This window comes from Procambarus clarkii, chromosome 20, assembly GCF_040958095.1.
Source record: "Procambarus clarkii isolate CNS0578487 chromosome 20, FALCON_Pclarkii_2.0, whole genome shotgun sequence".
NCBI lineage: Eukaryota > Metazoa > Arthropoda > Malacostraca > Decapoda > Cambaridae > Procambarus > Procambarus clarkii.
The window spans coordinates 45098975-45119548 of NC_091169.1; the positions used below are offsets into that span (position 1 = coordinate 45098975).

At 41.5% G+C, this 20574-nt stretch overlaps 1 protein-coding gene across 1 annotated transcript in view; it reads left to right on the forward strand.

The window, feature by feature from the left end:
- Positions 1–20574, forward strand: part of LOC123755302 (uncharacterized) — a 144200-nt gene that overhangs the window by 71427 nt on the left and 52199 nt on the right. The window contains exon 8 of the mRNA XM_045737791.2: positions 16521–17588. Within this exon, the coding sequence (XP_045593747.1) occupies positions 16521–17588 (1068 nt within the window). The remainder of the gene's footprint in view (positions 1–16520; positions 17589–20574) is intronic.

Genomic DNA, 20574 nt, shown 5'->3' on the forward strand with positions numbered 1-20574 from the left:
GTGAAGAAAATGCCAACCAGAGCCAAAGAAGCAGAAGCCCGGCAAGAGCATGAAGATCACCAACCAGACAGCTGGATGCAAGATCAAACAAAATACCTGCTTAAGAAAGGAATCCCAGACTGATTTCTTTCTGAAGGAATCAGTCTGGGGCAGACATGAACTTACGGGGAGGAGAGAAAATCTAGGACTGTTGAGCAACTACGATGGCTCAGGCAGAGCATGAGCAGTCCAGGGATGAAAAAATGCTTCAGACAATTTGTGGAATGGAACTGCAGCAGTATCGATGTCAAATGAAAGTCACAGTGACTCTGCCAAATTATAAGAGGTGGCAGTATTAGTCATAAGATGCAGATCAAGAAGCAACCATGAAAGCAATAACAAAACTGAAGAAAAAGGACGGAGAGACAGAAATAGGCGGAACGAGCACCAAGCCACTCCATAGTGGTGACGTGTAGATTGGCGCAGAGGTGTAGAGGTTTATCATGCCATCTCTACATAAGGGAGGGAGCAGAGCATTGGCAAAGAATTATAGACCAGTTGTACTAATGTCCCACATAATAAAAGTATTTGAGAGAGTGATCAGGAGTCAGGTCACTAGTTTCATGGAAACCAATGACCTCTATAATCCAAGCCAACATGGATTTAGAGCAGGAAGATCATGCCTCTCACGGCTACTTGATCACTACGACAAAATCACTGAGGCATTAGAATAAAAACAGAATGCAGATATGGTATACATGGATTTTGCAAAGGCATTCGATAAATGTGACCATGGAGTGATAGCACACAAAATTGAGGTCATTGGGAATAGCTGGTCAAGTAAGATGCTGGATACTCAGTTTTTTTGTCGAACAGAACACAAAGAGTAACAGCAATCATATAAAATTGAGTCCAAGTGCAGTTAAAAGCTCTGTACCTCAGGGTATAGTCCTTGCACCACTGCTTTTCCTTATTCCCATATCAGATATAAGCTCAAATACAAGGCACAGCTTTATATCATCCTTTCCAGATGACACAAAAATCAGCATGAAAATTACCTCTGCTGAAGACATTGAAAAACTACAAACAGATATTAATAAAGTTTTTGACTGGGCAACAGAAAATAACATGATGTTTAACAGTGATAAATTCCAGGTACTCAAGTACCGAAAAAATGAGAATCTTAACCCTTAAACTGCGCAACGCACCTGCAGGCCCTCATCTGGTTTGCGCAATGCGCCTCCGGGTATTTGTATTTTTCATGTTCCATTCAAAACTCCCGTGTATTACAGAAGAGCCTGAGTGTGATAATGACTGTATACAATGTTCAAATATCAGTGATTCAATGCTGTTCATGATGTTCACAGTGCTAGCCTCAGCACCACAGCATTATTTCGTCCATCTAGGAATCTTCAAACGACTTCCTAGGTTCCTTTACAAAATAAACTTGTGGTCAATTATTCATTTACAGGATTTAGTGACCAGTATTGTGATAACAGCAGGATTGTGGTGATAATAAGCACTGTGCATAGTATTGTGGAAGGAGGAATTGTGGTGAGAGACGGAGAGAATCCAGGTAGTATCACTGTGTGTATGTGGCAGCCACTCTTGTTTTGCTCATAATACTAGCTTAGTGGTTCACTATGGTGAACACATATGTATATGGGTATATACAATGTGTGTATACTCATATACATGTGTGCGTAGTACTGTGGGAGTTGGAATTATGGTGAGGGAGGGAGGGAGAGAATGGAGGTAGCCTCACTGTATGTGACAGCCACTCTTGTTTTGCTTATCATACTAGCTTAGTGGTTCACTATGGTGAACACATATGTACACAGGTATATACAATGTGTGTATATACCCATGTACATGTGTGTAGTATTGTGGGAGGAGGAATTGTGGTGAGGAAGGGAGGGAGAGAATTGAGGTAGCCTCACTGTGTGTGTGTGGCAGCCACTCTTGTTTTGCTCACCATACTAGCTTAGTGGTTCACTATGGTGAACACATTTGTACATGGGTATATACAATGTGTGTATATAGTGTAATAACAGCAACAGGAGTATGTTGGGAGGAGCTATTTTGGTGAGGGAGCTGACGTAATCGTAGCGTCATCTGCTGGCTGCTGTGATTTCTCATGCAGTGTTTGGTGGCCACTGTAAAGTTAGGACACAATACCAGCTTACTTGCATAGTTCTGGGGAATAAAACATGTAGATAGGTATACATAACATGTTTAGTGTAATAAAACAATAACAGTATGGTGGGAGGTGGGTGATGTTGGCGAGTAAGATGTTGGAGGAGTGAGGGAGACACTGGATATTGGAGGAGTGAGGGTGTGGCAGCTGATACTCGTGGAGTTCTGAGTGTGTTGATGGTGAATGTATATAGTGTGTGATAGTGTATAGTATGTAAATAGATTGTATATATACATAAATTAGCATGATGTATGGGAAATATGTTTACATATGTTTACATATGTGTCATGCACATAACACAGTGTCTTTGGACAGTACGGATGTTCTACTGCCATAATACAGTGTACGTGTTCATTATACATAGGATTGGCACGAAAAAAACAAGTAAAATGTATTTGAAACTGTGTGCAAGAAATAAACAAAAATGTATTCGCGGCAACTCGCGCATCCTTTCCTGGGCGCCCTTCCGGCCCCAGGGGCGTACACCACAGGCGACCAGGGAATGATGACGTCATGCGCTAACTTATGGACCCCATAGCAGCCAAAGTACGTACAATTTTGACCTTCTGTTACTATACCCATACTCAGGGAAGGTTTTTGACACTTTCAAATAAAAAAAAAAAAAATTCCAGAGAATTTATATCATGCACACTGGGGGAGTGTCATATTTGGAAGCCAAGCAGTTGAGGGGTTAAACATAATACAGGGTACAAAACAATCAAATCTGCCCATAGTAAGAAAGCAACATGTAAAGGATTTGGGAATAACGATGTCTGACGACCTAACACATGTGGACCACACAGAGAGTTAAAGCCTAAGAATCTAGAAGATGACCCACATGCATTGTCCAGCACTACAGGGGGTAGGACCAAAGAGACCCAATCACCCCCACCCCCCTCCCCTTGGTTCAGGCAACGAATCACTGGGAAGAAGTTGGAGTGGGGTTGGTGAATAGAGCCTAGAGAAAGACAAATCCTCCTCAATGCGTGCCACACAGCTGCAATTTCATGCACCATGCTGTGTGCCCTTAGAAATGGACCTGACCACAGACCATGGGAGGTCTAGTGAGCACTGGTCACAAAGCCGCAACCCAGAGCTGATGCCCCCATAAACTTAGTGCAACGGAGCCAGAAGGTTCCACGGGACTGAATCCTAAAATGCCTGAAGAAGAAGCCAATGAAGTAACAGCCAGTGAAGGAAAGTTGGGGGAAATTGTCGGCCTGCAACCAACAATTGCAGCAGTGGCGAAACAGGTGGAACCAGAGAAACTAAAACATGATGTTCTAATGTGACATAGAAATTTGATTTGAAAATAACATGATGTTTAACAGTGATAAATTTCAGGTACTCAGGTACGGCAAAAATGAGGATCTGAAACATAATACAGGGTACAAAACGCAATCGAATCTGCCCATAGTAGGAAAACAGCATGTAAAGGATTTGGGAATAATGATGTCCGATGATCTAACGTTTAGGGAGCATAACCAAGCAAATATTGCGTCAGCCAGGAAAATGATAGGATGGATTACGAGAACTTTCAAATCCAGGGATCCCATCACAATGGTTGTACAGTACTCTTCAAGTCACTTGTGCTGTCCTGTCTTGAGTACTGCTCAGTACTCACTTCCCCCTTCAAAGCAGGAGAGATTGCTGAAATAGAGGGAATACAGAGAACATATACGGCATGCATAGACGAGATAAAACACCTAAATTATTGGGATCGTCTCAAAGCTCTCCAAATGTACTCTCTAGAAAGGAGACGAGAGATACAAAATAATATACACATGGAAAATACTGGAAGGCCAGGTCCCAAATCTACACAGTAAAATAACAACATGCTGGAGTGAACGATATGGAAGAAAATGCAGAATAGAACCAGTGAAGAGCAGAGGTGCCATTGGCACAATCAGAGAACACTGTATAAACATCAGAGGTCCGCGGTTGTTTAACATCCTCCTGGCGACTATAAGAAATATTGCCGGAACAACCGTGGACATCAACAAGAGAAAACTGGACTGTTTTTTAAGAGAAGTTCCAGATCAGCTGGGCTGTGGTGGGTATGTGGGCCTGCGGGCCGCTCCAAGCAACAGCCTGGTGGACCAAACTCTCACAAGTCGAGCCTGGCCTCGGGCCAGGCTTGGGGAGTAGAAGAAGTCCCAGAACCCCATCAACCAGGTTTCAACTAGGTAACAAAGCCTTTAGCCAAACCCTTCGCAACAGGAAAACCACACAGGCAAAATTCATTGACACAGCATTCCCGCTGCTGTCATTGACTCGACACAGCAGCAGAAATGAAACCTGAGCCGCAAGCCCTGACCTGAAAGTAAGGGGTGGAACTGACCAACTCCATCACAGGCCAAGGGATACAATTAGAAGCAGTCATGAATCATGAGGGCCAACAGTCGATAGAGTGAGCGATATGACCGCCCCCCCCCCCCCCCCACACTGCATCATCAAAGGGGCAAACTGCAAAAGGGCTGATGTGAGCTATTTGAGGCCTCATCCTTCCTCAGTGCAAAAAAGCATCACTGGCTAGCGGAAGAAGAGCCCCCGCAGGAAGTGCAATGGCCCAAGAATCTGGCACCCCCGAGGGCCTACCCAGACCAGCAGGTGTGGTCGCAGCCCTAATAGCTTGCCTCCAAGAACGAGGAACAGAACCTCACCAGGTAGTCAAAAGCTTAAAAATCGGGCAGCACGATGCAGCAGCTGTCAAAAGAAACTAAAACAGTATACTCAGGGAAAATGAGAGGTGAAAAGAGGGAGGCAGATAAAATAGATAAAGACCAAGTCAAATCTAAAGACTAGGCTAGGATGGCCTGCCAGCATGTGAGAAGAGCCATGTAAAACATTGCCCCCATCTCTCAGTGGATGAGTGGAAGCATCCTAGGTAAGGCTGTCATAACTAACTGCACCAGGACTGCAGGTGTCAAGACCTCCACACCCAGAACCAAGCAAAGTGAGTCCACGTCCTTACAGAGCTTATCAGTAAAAAGCTCAATGAGGTCCCCAAAAATGTATGACTACTTTATCACCAAGTTTGTACTCACACTGTGAAAAGGGCTGTAAAAAGCACAGGCAACTGAATATAAAGCTGCCACTTGCACACATCCTTGGAAATAGCAGGAGCAAACAAGCAGACCTTGAGCGGGTAAGTAAGGAGAGCCACTCAACACCTGAAAGATGTTGGACACTTCATGCCACTCAAGCATACAGGAATGATGAAACCCCTTGTCAAACCCCTCAGGTAAAAAGAAAGTTGTCAGCCAGTCAGGATGAATATGGAACCCATAATAACAGTCAAAATGGCAACACTGACCTGAACTCAAAAGCAGTGGGACCCCATCATGGAAGCGAAGCCTGAATTCTGCTGTAGCTACCATAAAAGTCCCTATGAGTGACTGAAGGGGAACTCAGGAAGAGAGAACCTTCAGAAAAATGAATCTGCAGGACAAATGGCACAAGGAGACGGACTCTTGGGAGAGCCACAGATAGATTAAATTTTTAGCCATAAGGAGAATAAGAAAACCCCTCTCCTGTAAGCATACAATGCCTCTAATGAAACAAAATACAAAGAGGAATCAAATGGCATCCAAGGGCTTAATTTGGGCTACCCCAAGCCCTGGGAGCCTGTCATGATGGCTCTGGAGCTGAGCCAAAGTCTCTTGCCCAGCACCTAGAAAACAGGCATCCTCCCAAGGAGACGGCACAGAGGAAACATGCGGTTGGAAAGAGGAAAACTTTATAAACTTGGCAAAAGTAGAGGGCTAAACTCCCTTCATGCTCGAGAAGGCAGGGGCAACCCCCCAGAAATTGCTAAACTACACCCTAGGCTAATCCCCTCTCTTGACTGTGAAATCCTCTGATGCTTTAGAATTGGAAGCAGTGGTGGGAGGAACAGAGGCAGGGTACTCCACACCTGCAGGGAACGGAAAGATGGTAGAAGCCAAGGTGGAGATCACTGACACCTCCAATTCTAGGTCTCTAAGCACCATACAGGGCAATCCCAGGGCATCCATCTGAGCACAGAGCCATGAACAATGAACCCGTGCAAACTAGGCCCATAAAGCATCAGCTGCCTGATATGCTTCCATTCCAGAAGCAGGATCAGATATAATCAGAACCAGTGAGAAACAAATTCCACAGGATTCTGAGTGGTATCACCAACCCAACAAGCAGCAGGGTGGAGGCAGAAAGAATGATGGAAAGAATGATGAATGCCCCTCAAACTAGCATGTAGTTCAGAGTGCATAAAACCAGGTCCGCACAACAATACTGGATAAAAAACGCTCGCATGAAGCTAATATTATTATTATTATTATAATATATATATATATATATACATATATATATATATATATATATATATATATGTATATATATATATATATATATATATATATATATATATATATATATATATATATATATATATATATATATATATATATATATGCGAACAAGCCTGAATGGTCCCCAGGACAATATGCAACTGAAAACTCACACCCCAGAAGTGACTCGAACCCATACTCCCAGGAGACACGCAACTGGTATGTACAAGACGCCTTAATCCACTTGACCATCACGACCGGACAAAATGAGGTGATAGCCGAGGCTATTTGAACCACCCCACCGCCGGCACTCGGATAGTAATCTTGGGCATAGCATTTTACCAAATCACCTCATTCTTTGGGGCACACGTGAGGAACACAAATGCGAACAAGCCTGAATGGTCCCCAGGACAATATGCAACTGAAAACTCACACCCCAGAAGTGACTCGAACCCATACTCCCAGGAGACACGCAACTGGTATGTACAAGACGCCTTAATCCACTTGACCATCACGACCGGACAAAATGAGGTGATAGCCGAGGCTATTTGAACCACCCCACCGCCGGCACTCGGATAGTAATCTTGGGCATAGCATTTTACCAAATCACCTCATTTTTATATATATATATATATATATATATTAGTATATTTTGGTAGCAGTCTTTCCTGTAGACATATATTATTAAATATGACCGAAAAAGTAAGATTAATAATTCTAACACGAATTTTCTCAATCTTTCGTACATTTCTTTTCACTGTTGGAGGTAAATCAAAAATCAATTCTCCAAAATTCATTTTTATTTCTAGTCTGACGCGACACGAGCGCGTTTCGTAAAACTTATTACATTTTCAAAGACTTTAGTTCACAAATACACAACTGAATAGAACTTACGCATCTCCGATTTTATATCTACATTTGAGTGAGGTGGAAGGGGTGATGTGGCATTAACACAAGACAGAACAAGATGTGGCATTAATAGGGTATTAATTTCATCAACACAAGACAGAACAAGAGGTGATATTAATAGGGTATTAATTTCATCAACACAAGACAGAACACGAAACAATGGATATTGAATAGAAGTGTTTGTAGAAAGCCTATTAGTCCATATTTCTTGATGCTTCTATATTGGAGCGGAGTCTTGAGGTGGGTAGAATATAGTTGTGCAATAATTGGCTGTTGATTGCTGGTGTTGACTTCTTGATGTGTAGTGCCTTGCAAACGTCAAGCCGCCTGCTATCGCTGTATCTATCGATGATTTCTGTGTTGTTTACTAGGATTTCTCTGGCGATGGTTTGGTTGTGGGAAGAGATTATATGTTCCTTAACATATAATTTTGCCCTGTTGCTTATGCATCGTTAAACGCCTAGAAAGAGATGTTGTTGTCTTGCCTATATACTGGGTTTTTTGGAGCTTACAGTCCCCAAGAGGGCATTTGAAGGCATAGACGACGTTAGTCTCTTTTAAAGCGTTCTGTTTTGTGTCTGGAGAGTTTCTCATGAGTAGGCTGGCCGTCTTTCTGGTTTTATAGTAAATCGTTAGTTGTATCCTCAGATTTTTGTCTGTAGGGATAACGTTTCTATTAACAATATCTTTCAGGACCCTTTCCTCCGTTTTATGAGCTGTGGAAAAGAAGTTCCTGTAAAATAGTCTAATAGGGGGTATAGGTGTTGTGTTAGTTGTCTCTTCAGAGGTTGCATGGCTTTTCACTTTCCTTCTTATGATGTCTTCGACGAAACCATTGGAGAAGCCGTTATTGACTAGGACCTGCCTTACCCTACAGAGTTCTTCGTCGACTTGCTTCCATTCTGAGCTGTGGCTGAGAGCACGGTCGACATATGCATTAACAACACTCCTCTTGTACCTGTCTGGGCAGTCGCTGTTGGCATTTAGGCACATTCCTATGTTTGTTTCCTTAGTGTAGACTGCAGTGTGGAAACCTCCTCCCTTTTCCATGACTGTTACATCTAGAAAGGGCAGCTTCCCATCCTTTTCCATCTCGTAAGTGAAACGCAGCACGGAACTCTGCTCAAATGCCTCCTTCAGCTCCTGCAGATGTCTGACATCAGGTACCTGTGTAAAAATGTCGTCAACATGCCTGCAGTATATGGCCGGTTTCAAGTTCATGTCGACTAAGACTTTTTGCTCGATGGTACCCATGTAGAAGTTTGCAAACAGGACACCTAGGGGAGAACCCATGGCGACCCCATCTACTTGCTTATACATGCGCCCATCCGGGCTCAAGAAGGGTGCCTCTTTAGTACAAGCTTGGAGTAGTTTCCTCAGAATATTTTCTGGTATGTCAAGAGGAGTACAGGCTGGATCACGATACACTCTGTCAGCTATCATTCCGATTGTCTCGTCCACAGGTACGTTGGTAAACAGCGATTCTACGTCCAACGAGGCTCTTATCCCTGTGGCCCGTGTGCCCCGCAGTAAGTCAACAAATTCCTTTGGAGACTTCAGGCTGAAGGCGCAAGGAACATAAGGAGTCAGCAGGCCGTTGAGTCGCTTCGCCAGTCTGTACATGGGTGTGGGTATCTGGCTAATGATTGGCCGAAGTGGGTTTCCAGGCTTGTGTGTCTTGACATTTCCATACGCATATCCAGGTTTATATTTTCCAATGATCTTTGGCAGGTGGAGTCCGGATTTCTTGGCGTTCACAGTTTCGATCAGTTTGTTGACCTTTGCTTTTAATTCGGCTGTAGTGTCCTTCGTTACCCTTTGGAACTTAGTTTAGTCAGAGAGTATGATGTTCATTTTCGCCAGATATTCGTCTTTTTTAAGAATGACATATATTGGCGACTTATCACCTCTCCTGACAACTATCTCCTTGTTCTCACAAAGGCTTTTAGCTGCCGCTTTAAGCCAAGAGATGGCTTCCTGAACCTTGCAGGAATTAACCTCACTGAGGACCAAGTCACTCTCCTAAATCTGGGCATAAACTGTCATGTTATGTCCAGACCGAGTGAGATGGCCCGGAAAGTAGAGTTGGAAATTCTGTTGGACGACATATTCGACCTCGAGACACAAAAGAAGGTCACTACCAAAGATACCTTACAAGCAGAACTTATTGCAGAAGGAGGAAAGAATCGAGGCAATTACAGAAGCACCATACTGTCCCCCGAGCTTAAAGCGGCAGCTAAAAGCCTTCGTGAGAACAAGGAGATAGTTGTCAGGAGAGGTGACAAGTCGCCAATATATGTCATTCTTAAAAAAGACGAATATCTGGCGAAAATGAACATCATACTCTCTGACCAAACTAAGTTCCAAAGGGTAACGAAGGACACTACAGCCGAATTAAAAGCAAAGGTCAACAAACTGATCGAAACTGTGAACGCCAAGAAATCCGGACTCCACCTGCCAAAGATCATTGGGGAATATAAACCTGGATATGCGTATGGAAATGTCAAGACACACAAGCCTGGAAACCCACTTCGGCCAATCATTAGCCAGATACCCACACCCACGTACAGACTGGCGAAGCGACTCAACGGCCTGCTGACTCCTTATGTTCCTTGCGCCTTCAGCCTGAAGTCTCCAAAGGAATTTGTTGACTTACTGCGGGGCACACGGGCCACAGGGATAAGAGCCTCGTTGGACGTAGAATCGCTGTTTACCAACGTACCTGTGGACGAGACAATCGGAATGATAGCCGACAGAGTGTATCGTGATCCAGCCTGTACTCCTCTTGACATACCAGAAAATATTCTGAGGAAACTACTCCAAGCTTGTACTAAAGAGGCACCCTTCTTGAGCCCGGATGGGCGCATATATAAGCAAGTAGATGGGGTCGCCATGGGTTCTCCCCTAGGTGTCCTGTTTGCAAACTTCTACATGGGTACCATCGAGCAAAAAGTCTTAGTCGACATGAACTTGAAACCGGCCATATACTGCAGGTATGTTGACGACATTTTTACACAGGTACCTTATGTCAGACATCTGCAGGAGCTGAAGGAGGCATTTGAGCAGAGTTCCGTGCTGCGTTTCACTTACGAGATGGAAAAGGATGGGAAGCTGCCCTTTCTAGATGTAACAGTCATGGAAAAGGGAGGAGGTTTCCACACTGCAGTCTACACTAAGGAAACAAACATAGGAATGTGCCTAAATGCCAACAGCGACTGCCCAGACAGGTACAAGAGGAGTGTTGTTAATGCATATGTCGACCGTGCTCTCAGCCACAGCTCAGAATGGAAGCAAGTCGACGAAGAACTCTGTAGGGTAAGGCAGGTCCTAGTCAATAACGGCTTCTCCAATGGTTTCGTCGAAGACATCATAAGAAGGAAAGTGAAAAGCCATGCATCCTCTGAAGAGACAACTAACACAACACCTATACCCCCTATTAGACTATTTTACAGGAACTTCTTTTCCACAGCTCATAAAACGGAGGAAAGGGTCCTGAAAGATATTGTTAATAGAAACGTTATCCCTACAGACAAAAATCTGAGGATACAACTGACGATTTACTATAAAACCAGAAAGACGGCCAGCCTACTCATGAGAAACTCTCCAGACACAAAACAGAACGCTTTAAAAGAGACTAACGTCGTCTATGCCTTCAAATGCCCTCTTGGGGACTGTAAGCTCCAAAGTATATAGGCAAGACAACAACATCTCTTTCTAGGCGTTTAACGATGCATAAGCAACAGGGCTCCATTAAGGAACATATAATCTCTTCCCACAACCAAACCATCGCCAGAGAAATCCTAGTAAACAACACAGAAATCATCGATAGATACAGCGATAGCAGGCGGCTTGACGTTTGCGAGGCACTACACATCAAGAAGTCAACACCAGCAATCAACAGCCAATTATTGCACAACTATATTCTACCCACCTCAAGACTCCGCTCCAATATAGAAGCATCAAGAAATATGGACCAATAGGCTTTCTACAAACACTTCTATTCAATATCCATTGTTTCGTGTTCTGTCTTGTGTTGATGAAATTAATACCCTATTAATATCACCTCTTGTTCTGTCTTGTGTTGATGAAATTAATACCCTATTAATGCCACATCTTGTTCTGTCTTGTGTTAATGCCACATCACCCCTTCCACCTCATTCAAATGTAGATATAAAATCGGAGATGCGTAAGTTCTATTCAGTTGTGTATTTGTGAACTAAAGTCTTTGAAAATGTAATAAGTTTTACGAAACGCGCTCGTGTCGCGTCAGACTAGAAATAAAAATGAATTTTGGAGAATTGATTTTTGATTTACCTCCAACAGTGAAAAGAAATGTACGAAAGATTGAGAAAATTTGTGTTAGAATTATTAATCTTACTTTTTCGGTCATATTTAATAATATATATATGTATATGTATATATATATATATATATATATATATATATATATATATATATATATATATATATATATATATATAAAATATGTCGTACCTAGTAGCCAGAACGCACTTCTCGGCCTAATATGCAAGGCCAGATTTGCCTAATAGGCCGAGTGATTTTCTTTTTTTTTAATAAATGGTTTCCAATTAGTTTATTTGAATTATTATTTTTATATTATATTAAGAACATAAATTATTGACTTAGTTGTGTTAGTTTAGGTTAGGTTAAGATAGGTTATTTTAGGTAGGGTTGGTTAGGTTCGGTCATATATCTACGTTAGTTTTAACTTAAATTTAAAAAACGTAAACTCATACATAATGAAATGGATAGCTTTATCATTTCATAAGAAAAAAATATGAAAAATATATAAATTCAGGAAAACTTGGCTTATTAGGCATATCCGGTTTTGCATAGTAGGCTGAGTACGACGTTCTGGCTACTAGGTACAACATATATATATATATATATATATATATATATATGTCGTACCTAGTAGCCAGAACGCACTTCTCAGCCTACTATGCAAGGCCCGATTTGCTTAATAAGCCAAGTTTTCCTGAATTAATATATTTTCTCTAATTTATTTCTTATGAAATGATAAATCTACCCATTTCATTATGTATGAGGTCAATTTTTTTTTATTGGAGTTAAAATTAACGTAGATATATGACCGAACGTAACCAACCCTACCTAACCTAACCTAACCTATCTTTGTAAATTAGGTTAGGTTAGGTAGCCGAAAAAGTTAGGTTAGGTTAGGTAGGTTAGGTAGTCGAAAAACAATTAATTCATGAAAACTTGGCTTATTAGGCAAATCGGGCCTTGCATAGTAGGCTGAGAAGTGCGTTCTGGCTACTAGGTACGACATGTGTATATATATATATATATATATATATATATATATATATATATATATATATATATATATTTATATATATATATATATATATATATATATATAACTGAAAACTCACACCCCAGAAGTGACTCGAACCCATACTCCCACAACTGGTATGTACAGGGACGCCTTAATCTGCTTGACCATCAAGCTTGACTTAATCCACTTGTCCCTGTACATACCAGTTGTGGGAGTATGGGTTCGAGTCACTTCTGGGGTGTGAGTTTTCAGTTTTATATAGTCCTGGGGACCATTCAGGCTTGTTTGCATATATATATATATATATATATATATTAGTATATTTTGGTAGCAGTCTTTCCTGTAGACATATATTATTAAATATGACCGAAAAAGTAAGATTAATAATTCTAACACGAGACAACTAACACAACACCTATACCCCCTATTAGACTATTTTACAGGAACTTCTTTTCCACAGCTCATAAAACGGAGGAAAGGGTCCTGAAAGATATTGTTAATAGAAACGTTATCCCTACAGACAAAAATCAGAGGATACAACTGACGATTTACTATAAAACCAGAAAAACGGCCAGCCTACTCATGAGAAACTCTCCAGACACAAAACAGAACGCTTTAAAAGAGACTAATGTCGTCTATGCCTTCAAATGCCCACTTGGGGACTGTAAGCTCCAAAAAACCCAGTATATAGGCAAGACAACAACATCTCTTTCTAGGCGTTTAACGATGCATAAGCAACAGGGCTCCATTAAGGAACATATAATCTCTTCCCACAACCAAACCATCGCCAGAGAAATCCTAGTAAACAACACAGAAATCATCGATAGATACAGCGATAGCAGGCGGCTTGACGTTTGCGAGGCACTACACATCAAGAAGTCAACACCAGCAATCAACAGCCAATTATTGCACAACTATATTCTACCCACCTCAAGACTCCGCTCCAATATAGAAGCATCAAGAAATATGGACCAATAGGCTTTCTACAAACACTTCTATTCAATACCCATTGTTTCTGTTCTGTCTTGTGTTGATACTTTTAATACCCTATTAATATCCCCTCCTGTTCTGTCTTGTGTTAATGCCACATCACCCTTCCCACCTCACTCAAATGTAGATATAAAATCAGAGATACGTTCTAATCAGTTGTGTATTTGTGAAGTCTTTGAAAATGTAATAAGTTTTACGAAACGCGCCCGTGTCGCGTCAGACTAGAAATAAAAATGAATTTTGGAGAAGTGATTTTTGATTTACCTCCAACAGTGAAGCGTAATGAACGAAAGATTGAGAAAATTCGTGTTAGAATTATTAATCTTACTTTTTCGGTCATATTTAATAATATATATATATATATATATATATATATATATATATATATATATATATATATATATATATATATATATATATATATATATATATATATATATACACATACATACATACATACATACATACATACATACATACATACATACATACAGTGGTACCTCGGAATGCGAGTGTCCCTGTATGCGAGTTTTTCGGAAGACGAGCAGGATTTACTCCAAAAATATGTCTCGGAAGGCGAGGGTTACCTCGGGACGCGAGTTTGTTGATACATGTACAGGCCGACTGGCGCGTGGTGGCATGGCGATCGCGCCTCAGTTTACCAGTGTCTCGTGTCCAGTGACTATCCCACCTGAATTCTTCACAAGGATTTACAGTTTTTTATCGTTTTTTTGGCCATTTGAGCATAAAAGTTGTCATTATATATCTTGCCATGGGTCTCAAGAAAGCCATTGGTAAGGTTCAACCTAAGAAAATAGCTGTGAATAGGGGCAGTAGAGGATGTCCCTTCTTGATTAAGAAAATGTGTGAAGTATGGGAAGAACTGCAAAGTTTTGTTGAAAAAACTCACCCAGATAAAGCTGTAGCAGGCCGTTGCATTGACCTTTTAAATGATAATGTGATGTCTTACTACAGACAAGTGTTAAAATGTAGGGCAAAACAAGTGTCATTAGACAAATTCTTAGTAAAACAAGCAAGTCCTAGTGGTATGCAGGCAAAATGTGCCAGAGTGTGCATACCAGTGAAGTCCTCACTGCCTGATGTGATAATGGAAGGGGACTCCCCTTCCAAACAGTAACTCCTCTCTTCCTCCCACCTCCTCACCATCTTCCATACGCCTACAGCATTCAACAGCAAGGTAAGTAATAACTTGAACATAGTTTTGTAGGTTTATTTAGATGAATTAGGTATAAAAATTTAGTTTGATGTGGGGTTTATGGGGTAGTCAGGAACGGATTAATTCATTTCCCTTTATTTCTTATGGGGAAATTAGCTTCGGAATGCGAGTTTTCGGAATACGAGGCGTCTCCAGGAACCAATTAAACTCTTAAACTGAGGTATGCCTGTATATATATATATATGTCGTACCTAGTAGCCAGAATGCACTTCTCGGCCTACTATGCAAGGCCCGATTTTCCTAATAAGCCAAGTTTTCCTGAATTAATATATTTTCTCTAATTTTTTTTCTTATGAAATGATAAAGCTACCCATTTCATTATGTATGAGGTCAATTTTTTTTTATTGGAGTTAAAATTAACGTAGATATACAGTATGACCGAACCTAACCAACCTTACCTAACCTAACCTAACCTATCTTTATAGGTTAGGCTAGGTTAGGTAGGTTAGGTAGTCGAAAAACAATTATTTAATGAAAACTTGGCTTATTAGGCAAATTGGGCCTTGCATAGTAGGCTGAGAAGTGCGATCTGGCTACTAGGTACGACATACATATATATATATATATATATATATATATATATATATATATATATATATATATATATATATATATATTATTTATTTTGAGATATATACAAGAGTTGTTACATTCTTGTACAGCCACTAGTACGCATAGCGTTTCGGGCAGGTCCCTGGAATACGACCCCACGAAGAATCGTTTTTACATCCAAGTACCCATTTCACTGTTGAGTTAAACAGAGGCTACAGTTAAGGATTTGCACCCAGTAAATCCTCCCCGGCCAGGATACGAACCCATGACAAAGCTCTCGCGGAACGCCAGGTGAGTGTCTTACCACTACACCACGAAGACTGATGAACGTATATTGGAACGATACACAAGCAAATGGCTTCTACTGGACAAGCCACAGGATGGCTTCACTTAGTCTAGAAGCAGTGGGACCCGCCATAAAAGATGGAGACCAGGAACTATTACTGTGATGCACTAGGCAACACATCAGTAACAGAACTAAATGTCAAATTGGCGGAGGACCAAGCTCCTGGCCGCCAGCAGGTGGTGATTGGTATTAACTGGTTTGAGCTACAGTAGTTTCAAGTGCATTATTTTGTTTCATTTAAATTGTTTGGGAAGTTGTTTGGCAGTTTCAAGGCTTTGGTTCTTGTGACCTAGCAGATGCCTTTAAAGTTTTGTTGACTTTCTGAATGCTTTACTGGTTAAATAGCATGATGTCATATGCTTGCTGTATCTCTGTGAGGGGAGCCAGGCTCTGGCTCTGGTGCCTGGTAAACAATGCACAACTCTTGCCACTTATGTGACTCTGCAGTATGGAGCAATCTCAGCAAAGATAGCTACAGGGAGTCACCAAGATGTTCCCCCAGAAAATTCAATATGATGTATCTGTACTATATAATGTAAAGTATATGTTTCAATGTTCATTTATAAATAAATAAAATTATTATCATTATTATTGTTATTATTATTATTATTATTATTATTATTATTATTGTATAATAATTTGTGTACATCGACTTTTTTCAGGTGTTCGCCAGCAGTTTGAAAAACAAAGAAAGAAAGAGTTGAACCATAATGAAAAAGCAGTGTTTAAGGATATTGCCCTGGACTATGCCAAACAAAGACTTGAAAACTTAGAGAAACAACAAGAAATGTCTGTTGTTAAGTCTAATGAAAATGAATTTGTAGTACATAAAAAAATGCCAATTGTAAGAGAGAAGGAAAAGTCAGCAAGTTCTGTGAAATCAAATGAAAATAATAAAAGTAGAGATAAAGCCAACAAAAATATGCACGATGCAGATGTTCTGAGCATTGATGCTAAATATCAGTCAAGGAACACCAGCAGTGCAGCATGTTCCCCGTCTCGACCCTTTGGTAAATTCACATTTAAACGTGTAAAATCTCCTGCGAGATCAAAAGATTTTCTGGTTAAACAAAGGAAATCTAATCAAAATATAAATACACCCAGTAATGACAGATTGAAGTTGCGACAGAATGACGATCTTTCCTGTGAGCCATTGTGCTCTCCGCACCGAAATAATCTCGCTCTCTCTGACTCCAATGTAATCACTCCTAAGAAATCCACGAGAGGAAGACCAAAGAAAACCTCAACACCACAATCTTCTTTGAACAAACAATGTAAACTAGATGTTTGGATTAGCCCTAAGGCAAAACGAAAAAAAGAAGATAAATCTTTTGCGTGCTCAAATAGACCTGTCCAACAATTTGCCTTAGACGTTGATAGCATTGATGATGGGTTCTCTATGTTTGATGATGATGATGATACATCTGCTCCGCCCTCTAGAAATAAAATTGGTGGGAGTTTCATGGATGACATATCTGCAAACCAAAATGCTAAAGCTCAAAATAGCAGCAGCATTACTCCTGGTGTCCAGAAAACTCCATGGATTTCTAGAACCTCTGTGAACTCTAATAGCAATAGTTCTGGTCATTACTTGGGAACGGCACCTAATGATAAATATGGTGTATCAAAAAATAGAAAACTCCCCCAGAAAAGCAGTGTGAAGGGTGATTCATCATACCCAGTGAGAGCTGACTGTAACACAGACATGGTGCAATGTCCAGTGTGTTCAGGTAATATTTGCACTTATTTGTAACTAATTGCATGCTCATTTTTTTGCAACATGTAAGGATTAGTTTTTAATATATATTGTAAATATATGTTTTTGCATAATGTTATAGCATTTTAAAATCTTTGATTATTTATTACTTACTATTTTTTTACTGTATTTTTAGTTATACAGTATTACTTTTCTGAGCTGTACAATTTACCTGTTTCCTTAAGCAAACGGTTTCCATGGTCCTATTGCTACCATGGGCAGAACTATTCACGGTCAGGGCAGACTAACATTCTGCACTGATGGAACAAAAATCTATTCAAAGTTCAGATGACTGTTTTGGGTCACACTGGCACAAGGAAGCGACAGCAGAATACTCAATCTAGCCCAAAATTGCTGTTTAGAAGGCACATTCATATACAGTTCCAAGCACTACATGGCATCTAAGAAACTGCTAACTGGCAAACTGCTTGTTCACTTGCCTATATGCGGTACTACCCTTAACTACCACCAGGTTCAAGCACCTATGTGTGGACAAGGTTCCTTGATTCTGGCCACCTACTTTCAAGCACTTCATTATAGACAGGCAGTGACCTATGCACTCAGTTAAGTAACTTCTCTTTCAACAATAGAAACTTGTTTCATCTGTGAATGGTTCCTCGTGTGTGGTTGCACTGTTGTTGCATGTCTGCGGACTTTGTAACTGAATGCTTCTTCAGATTTATCTTCTATAGCTCAGTTAGTGTCTCAGCAGTGGTTATTCTCTTTTTGAGTTCATCACTACATTCGTGGCTCACTGGCACTTTGTCCCAGGACATGAGCACATCTCAGAAGGGGGTATCATTCCTTCCCTATCAATGACTACAGGGGAGTGAGATTTAACTCTTTATGCCCTACCTCAATGCTGTTTATAACTGGCATGCTAATTGTCCCTCACAATATTAATTTTCTTGCCTTTTTTTTTTCTTAAAATTGTAGAGGGGATTGACTTCAACAGCCTTGTCCTTCAATGCATTCCGCTTGCCACTACTCATGTAGGAAATGTGAACTTCCATACATTTCTATGACTCTATTGCTTGTCCAGTTTCCATTGATGCTCCCTTGTCCTACCTCCTCTTAAGTTAAATAAGGTCTCTTTTGTCCACTGTTCCCTTTAGGATCTTGTATGTAATGATCATATCCCCTTGTGAGGGTGAGTTCCCTCAACTTGTTTCCATAGCTGAGCCCACTCAATTCTGGTACTAATCTAGTTGCATGCTTCTGAACTTTCTTGCTTCTTTTTGTACTTCACAAGGTGTGGGTTCCATGCTGGTGCTACACACTAAACTAATGGTCATATATAGACAATGTGTATGGAATTTGACTCCTTATTTAGATTCTTCATTGATGTGCTTATACAGTACCTGATTTACCTGAGGGCGACTAACCCTATGGCCTGGACGAGGACAGGAAGTCGGCGGCTTGTTGAAGGTCCCCCCATTTGCCTTGAAACCTTGTTATGTTTGCTAACTTCCCACATGCTGATGTTATCCTTTTATATGAGTTCTTGATGTTAGTGTTGGCATTATGTCTACTCCCAAGTCTTTTTCTCTTATGTTTCTTGCAATGTCCTTCTCCCTATGGTATAGTTAAATACAGGTCTCCTTACCCATACAGGTCTTCCTGCAGCACTCTCCAGACCTCTTCAGTTCTTACTCTTCTCAATAACTTTGTATCATCTGCAAGCATTAATATATATATGAGCTTGCTTCCTCTGAAATGATTTACATAAATTAGAAAGTGCAATGGTCCTAGGAGAAAGTGCTGTGAAGCACTACTTTCCACTCCTCTCTAGCCTGACTTAATCTCTCTGATTATGACCCTTTGTTTCCTGTCCATCAAGTACTCCCATACCCAGTCTAGTACTTTTTCTGTTTTTTTGCATGCCTCTCCATCTTGTGTATTAGTTTTCTGGGGGAAGCCCTTTCGGCTCCTCGAAGGGGGGAGCACATATGCCGGAAGACGCCTCGACCACGCCAACACAAAGAGGTCCACCTCTGAGTGCCTGAACGACTTGGTCAAACCCAACTAAACGAGTTGGCATCAACCGTCTATTCCGTGGACAGGGGAATGAACCGGGACAGTCTGTCCGGCAGAACGTTGGACACCCCCCAGACATGAATGGCCAGAAGAGCCAAGGACTGCATGGAACCCCCTTGGTTCAGGCAATGAACCACCAGGGAGCAGTCTGAATGGAGCCGGATTGTTGATCCGCGTGCGACCCAAACCCTCTGAAGCGAATACCACACCGCCGCGAACCCCGCACCGTGCTGTGGGCCTGATAGAAGGACGGACCCTACTACCCCTGGCCGGCCTGGTGAGCACTGGTCACAAAGCCCCAGCCGAGAGATGACAAAGTCCGTAAACATGTAAAGCGCGGGATCGGGTAGGCGCTAAGGCACTGAACCCTGAAAAACCCAAAGCGGAAGCTTGCGACTCAGCAACCAACACAAGGACTGGTTGAGGTGGGGGGGGTTACTGTACCTCTTTTCCCTGGTCCACTTGTTGCTCCGGGTCCTGGTTTGCTTAGAAATCTATCAGGGGAGGGTTCTTCTCCTGGCTGCATGGTAGCCAACCTAGCCTTAGTTTCAGGTGCTGCTTGCTCTGTGTCTGAACCCAGGCGGCTTTCCGTGGCTCCACCTCTACCAGCAGATCGGCCAGTGAGGTACCTTGCTGGTTTACTTTACTGCTCCGCACTTCGCATTTGGTCTTTCTGACACAGGTGTATCACCATTTATATGGTGATCAGGTGGCTTCTTTGAGGGTGTTCCTCCTGCGGTCTACTTCCTGGTGACAGTATGACGTCTCTTGACAGTCTTTCCATCTTTTCTTTCTCTCCGAGGGTTTTCGTCAACTTCAGGCAGGATTGTTTGGTCCTTTCTCTCTTGGCTTTTCTGGACCGACGTCACATGCCGAATACTGTCTCTTCTTATTGCACGGCGTTGGCGGAGCCGCTCCAGTGT